General features: G+C 52.7%; 1 protein-coding gene across 2 annotated transcripts in view; it reads left to right on the top strand.

The window, feature by feature from the left end:
• Positions 1 to 3063: 3063 nt before the first annotated feature.
• Positions 3064 to 6203, top strand: part of CPPED1 (calcineurin like phosphoesterase domain containing 1) — a 108398-nt gene continuing 105258 nt past the window's right edge. For both annotated transcript variants that reach the window (XM_087416982.1, XM_004438059.3), the window contains exon 1: positions 3064 to 3196. In XM_087416982.1, the coding sequence (XP_087273108.1) occupies positions 3127 to 3196 (70 nt within the window). In that variant the 5' untranslated portion in view covers positions 3064 to 3126. The remainder of the gene's footprint in view (positions 3197 to 6203) is intronic.

The raw sequence follows: 6203 nt of genomic DNA, 5'->3' as shown, positions 1-6203 counted from the left end.
AGCACACATCCAAACTGGCATTGCAGTGATGCAAGGGGATGTTTGCTGGGGCTTCTGAGAAACAGAGACTTCCTTCTTCTCCCCACTAGGTGGTGTCTCTTGAGGGTGTGGTCTAGAACTGCTGTAGCCATTCTGGTCCTGTGAAGGGGGTGCCTGGAACTTCCAAGGGATGAGAGGGATTCCTCTCTGTGGAGACTGAAGATAAAGCCAAAATTACAAAAGGCAGAGAGGATAGGTGGAGAGAAGTTGGATGCTTTAACATCATATGGAAAACTGGATCAAACCTCACCTGAAGCTGCCTAACGGTTTTAATTTATATATGCCAATGAATTCCTTTTTCTGATTAAACCAATTTGAATTGGCATTTAGTTTTTTGCAATGAAATGATACCTGGCTGATGTAAGAGGTGACACCTGAACAGAATCTTGAAAGAGGAATAGAATTCTGACTAGAAAAGAATAATTTGAAGGGTATTCCAACAACAACAATATCAACACTATCAACTACAGCAAAATGTATCAGGCACTTAGTATCCTCGAGAAACTCTGCCTAGAGCTTCATTTACTCCTCACAAAAACCGTATGAGGTTGGTGCCATGATTATCTCATTTTAGATGAAGAAGCTAAACCTTAGAAAAATTAAGTGACATGCCGAAGGTCACACAGCTGGGAAGTGGACTGAACAGGTCAGCCTGCTGCCCAGGAATATACTCTTCTCATGCTGCCTGTCTGCCTCCTCTAACCTTCCAGGCAGACAGCTGAAAACAGGAGTGTATGGGCTGAAAGAGCACAGTCAGTGGAGAGTGGAACACTGACCTGTACAGTGATGAGGGGAGGCTGGCAGGCAATGAGGCTAAGAGGTTGCTGGCCCACTGGTGGACAAGGTATAGTCGCAGCCCTGACTGTCATCCGGTGGCACCTGTGTAGTTCTGAAGTTACTCACCATCACTGCCAAGAGAGCTCTGCCCAACCACCGCCCAGGTTCAAAATGGGGTTATCTTGCCAACATATTGATAATCCATTTATTTATTCATGCAACAGCCATTTGAGTCTATGCCTCAAGCACCCTGCTTGGTGAGCAAGACAGTGAAGCTAACAGCCCTCGTGGACCTTACAGTGGAACTGGGAAAGATGACAGCAAACAAATAGTTACTCTGTAAACATATAATTACCAACCGTGCAAAGGGCTACGCAGGTCAAGAACAGAGTGCTGTAAAAAAATGAGGTAGACCTGGTTTAGATCTGAAGAGTGTGCGCAAGTGTGTAGGGTAGGGCCTCTCCATGGAAGTGTGATTTAAGCAGAGGCCTTGATATCTATTTATTTTTTATTTATTTATTTTTTGTGAGGAGATCAGCCCTGAGCTAACATCTGCCAACCCTCCTCTTTTTGCTGAGGAAGACTGGCCCTGGGCTAACATCTGTGCCCATCTTCCTCCACTTTATGTGGGACGCCGCCACAGCATGGCCTGAGCGGTGCATCGGTGCGCACCAGGGATCCGAACCCCGGGCCGCCAGCAGCACAGCGCGCGCACTTAACTGCTACGCCACAGGGGGCCCCGGCCTTGATATTTAAATAAGCAGATACATTCTAAGCAGAAGGAACTGCACACTCGAAGAGGGAAATGGATTTGCATGTTTAAGGAACCAAAAGAAGACCGTGGCTGCCAAGTTAGCGGGTGAGAGGCTGGCAAGGGCTGGATCTTGCAGGGCCTTGAGGCCACTAGGAGGACTTCTGAGTCTCATTTACTCATTCCCTCCTTGAACATTTCCTGAGACTCCTCTGCTGGGCCAGGCCTTATGCAGGGAATAGGGATAAAATGATTAACAATAATGATAACAATAATGGCTAATAGTCCTTGAGTACTTGTCATTTGCTGTTAGAACTATTGTTTTAAGCACTTTGATGCATCAACTCATTTAAGCCTCTCAGCAACCCTATAACCTAGATACTACTGTTGTTCCCATTTGACAGGTAGGGAAACTGAGGCATGGAGAAACTAAGTAATTTTCAAGATCATAAGACCAGCAATTGGTCACAGGCAGTCTGACTCCAGCACTCCTAGGCACTTTGTGTGTTTAACCCCTATGATTTACTGCCTCTTGCTTAAGATAAGAGGACAGTCATCCTGGTCATTTTAGCCACCCAAACAGTGTTCAGATGTAGGCAGGTAGTTAAAAAGAGAATTTCCCAAACTTGGCAGATCATAAGAACTCCTGGGGGGGACTTAAAAACACACCAGGAGACTTAGATTCAGTAGGTCCACCCCGGAATTTGTATTTTTAGCAAGCTTGACAAACGCTGGTTTAACAGCTCAGTGCAATGGCTTTTTGCTGGACAGATCCTAGTTTGGGTCGGATCCCTAATTTTCTAGGCATGTGTCACCTTGTGCAAACCGCTCCACCTCTCTGAGCATGTTTCCCCATCTGATAAAGGCGGCTAATGCCAGCCCCATCTCCTAGGGCTGTGGTGCTCTTCAGCGAGCTGCACGCCAAGCTTAGAGCAGCGCCCGATGCTTAGTGAGCGATGAGGATAATAAAGGAACGACGATGATGAGGACTAGGAAGTTGAAGAGGCTGGGGGTTAAGTGTCACAGATCACAGCTGGTGGCTTGGAAGACTGCCTGGGGCAGGGTCCGGTCCTTTTCACCTTCAGGTAGGGTTTCCAGATAAAACACAGGCCCCCACTTAAATTGGAATGTCAGATAATGAAAAGCAAATGTTAGCATAAGTATCTCCCAAATATTGCATGGGATATACTTACACTAAACGATCCTTCGTTGCTTATCTGAAATCCCGTTTACCTGGGCGTCCTGTACTCTCAGCCGTAAACCCGGGAACCCCACCTCTAGGGAAGGGCCGCCCCCGAGCTCAGCCCTCTGCGCGCTCGCTGGCCCCAGACAAGGGCCTGCACTCGCCAGGCGCCGCAGTCGATCCCAGAGGGGCCGCTCGCGGGGCGGCCCGCCCAGGCAGCACTAGCGGCGCCCCGAGCGCCGAGCCCCGCCCGCCCCGCCCCGAGCGGAGGGCGCCGCCCCGAGCGGGGTGGACCCTGCCGGGCGGTTGGGCCGGGTGGCGGCGCGCCGCTCCCTCCCGCGCAGTGTGCTCTGGCGAGGCCAGAAAGTCGCTCGCCATGTCGGCTGCCGAGGCGGGGGGTGTTGTCCACAGAGCCCGGGGCAGGACCCTGGACGCGTTTCCCTCAGGTACCGCCGGCCCTGCGCCCGGGTAGGGGACGACTTCAGGGCGGCGGAACCTCCCGCCGCGGGAACCCGCGGCCCGATGCGCGCGCCTCCAGCCGGACCCCTTCAGGGCCTGCACGCGGGCCCGGGGCCCCGAGAGCGGCCGCGCCGCGCGCACGCCGGGCTCCCGGGGGCGCGGCTGAGAGCGCAATGTCCGCGCGGGGGCCCGGCCGGTCCCCGCGTGACCCTGACCCGACTCCCCTGAGAGGGGAGGGGCCGGAGGAGGGCAGCGGAGCACAGTCACGGGAGCGTGGGCTCTGCCGTCAGGCTGGGTCCCCACGCCGGCCTGCGACACGTGACCGCAGGCTCGGCCTCAGCGTCCCCATCTGTAAAACGGGCACCACAGCAGGGGTGACGTGGCCCTGGACGAGCGCTCGGGGCGTGTGGGATGCGGCTGACTTTATTGTGGTGTTCACCGTGGGGCACTTTATACCCCGTAATCACGGTTATTCCCTAGAGTGAGTCACCGCCGGCGTGTCCGCGGTGCCCGTTAGCACGAAGGGCGGGGCGGCCGAGGGGCTGGAGTCCAGTGCGTGGACTGCGGAGGCGGACAGGCGGCTCGCTGACAAGTGGGGTTGTCGGTACTCATCGCCTAGGGAAGCCTTCGCCGATGAAAGTGTTTCTGTAGCCCGGTGTCCAGCAGAGGCCGGGGCGGCGGGTGTCAGTCCCGGAGCAGTGAGTCAGGAGGGAGGTTTGTCCTGGCTCTTTGGTCCCCTCTGCGGCTTTCTGCTGTCCAGAGTTGAATTCCCTCCCAGGCCTTCACCAGTTTTGTAACCTCAGGGAGGTCACCCCAGGTGCCCAGCATGATCTGGGTTGTGCTCACCTTTCTTTTTTTTGTTGTTTTTTTGTTTTTTGTTTTTTTGCTGATGAAGATTGGCCCTGAGTTAACATCGGTCCCCATCTGCCTCTACTTTATATGAGACCCCGCCACATTGCGGCCTGACAAGCAGTGTGTCGGTGCACACCAGGATCTGAACCCGGGAACCCCTGGGCTACAGAAGGAGAGCGTGAACTTGACCACCATGCCAGGCGCCACGCTCATTGTTCTTGCTTCATGCTTGTCGTTCCTTCCCTTGCCCGGGTCTCCTGCCACACTGGTTTTCTGAAACTGCATTTAAGAGAGCCGAAGGCTGCCCCTCCTCAGGACCTTGGCCCTTACTCTTCCCTGCTGCCGTCGCTGATAGCCGGGCTGGTGGGTGAGGCTCCTTCCCAACCTTCACACCTAGTTTCAAGTTCAGTCACTTTCTGGGACAACTTCTCTCCCTGGCTACCTGATTAAAAGTAGTAATTCTCTGTCCTAAAACCTTGTTCTGTTCCTTCTTTGCAGCTCTGAGTGGGGGAGTGGCAGGGTTCTGGAAGGGCATGTGGGGCCAGAAATATAGCTATGGTGGGTCTTGGAAAATACCATCTACTGTAGCACCGTTCTCTACCTGTTTTAATATGCCTTTTTCACCCAACACGAGGTTTTAGAGATTTATCCGTATTGCTATAAGTAGTTCTAGTTCACTCATTTTCCTGGGGGTCAATGTTCTGTTCTGTGAGTGTATACTTCATACATTCTGTTCCTGGATGTGCTCAGTATCTTCCCTCTGCCTCTCCAAATCCACTCTCTCCCTTCCCCCCTGTGCACTGGGAGGTTGACCTCTAGGGGTTACATCACTGGGCTCATTGCCTTCTGGCTTCCCATTGGGGTCCACCAAGGGAGTCCCAACTGGAAATCAGAGGGAGGGGGCAGCAAAAGTCAAGGTATTTATGCCCCCAGTCTGCTCCCTGTTGGGGTGCTCAGGGCTGGCTGTGTTCCTCACCTGAAGGTCACTGCTGCTGTCCAGACGGCCTTTCTGCTGGGCCCTCTCTTTCCAGATTTGCGTAGCCACCTCCTCCCTCCCTGCTCGTACATGTGGGAGTGGCAACAGCTCCGCTTTTTCTATCTCTGGGCTACTGAACTGGCTTTCGTAGATTCCCTACACTCAACGCATCCCAAATAATCCCTTTTTAAACACTCCTTTAATTATCCTAATTCGAGCATGCCAGTTATTTCCTGCTAGGATCCTGAGTGATGTAATGGACATTTAGTTGTTTCTGTTTTTAATTCTTGTTATGTGTTCAGTGCTGTTGTGAACATTCTTGTGCAAGTCGTCTTGTGGACCGTGGGAAAGTTTCTCCAGGGCATACACCCAAGAGTGAAGTTCTGGGTTGTGGGATATAATCATCCCCAGCTTTACTAGGTCTTGTCAGATCACCTTCCTAAGTGTTTACACCAGCTTACACTCCCACCAGCAGTATATGCAAGTTCCCTGTTACTCTGCAGTATCTCTTCTTGTCAGTTCTAGAAGCATTTATTATGTTCCTTTTGCATTCTCTAGTATCTTGTGGAGAGTAGAAAAAAGAAGGGGAGGCAAGCTACACACCCTCAGGGGCTTATAACCCAGGCACAGAACTATGGGACAAAAAATAATGCTTGGCAGCTGGTGAGCTCTGAGGCTGCTGTGGTGAGAGGAGTCTGGATTTTAAGCTCTGGTCCTGGGCGATGGTGGGGCCGTTAACTGAAATCAGGGAGCAGGGAGCAGATGACATTTGATGGGACTCATTTGGGAAGTATCGGCTTCGAGGTACCTTCAGGAAATCTGAGGCAGCTTGTGGGAGGCAGCGCACAGCTGGTGCTGGGGGTCTGGGTGCCATCCACAGAGGGGAGTAGATGGTATTGCTGTGGGAGTAATGGCATTGTTAAGGGGAAAAGTGTGGGGTAGTGGACAGTGTGTGTAACCTTAGGCTATGCCAACGTTTAGGGGGAGGAAGAAGGAAAAGACGCACTCAAGGGCTCAGAGCAGGAAACAACGAGAAATTCTGGAAGATAAAACCAGGAGCCATCCTTGGCACCAAAGCTGGGGAGGGGGGCTTAAGGCAGGCTGGTACCCAGGGCCAGATGTCACAGAGGTCTAGGTGAGCGTTAGCTGAGCAGAGGATGGCAGGT

The sequence above is a fragment of the Ceratotherium simum genome, chromosome 26 (assembly GCF_057802395.1).
Source record: "Ceratotherium simum simum isolate JZ-2026a chromosome 26, ASM5780239v1, whole genome shotgun sequence".
Classification (NCBI taxonomy): Eukaryota; Metazoa; Chordata; class Mammalia; order Perissodactyla; family Rhinocerotidae; genus Ceratotherium; species Ceratotherium simum.
Note: the sequence above shows the minus strand (reverse complement) of the source record. Positions and strands in the feature narration are given on the sequence as shown.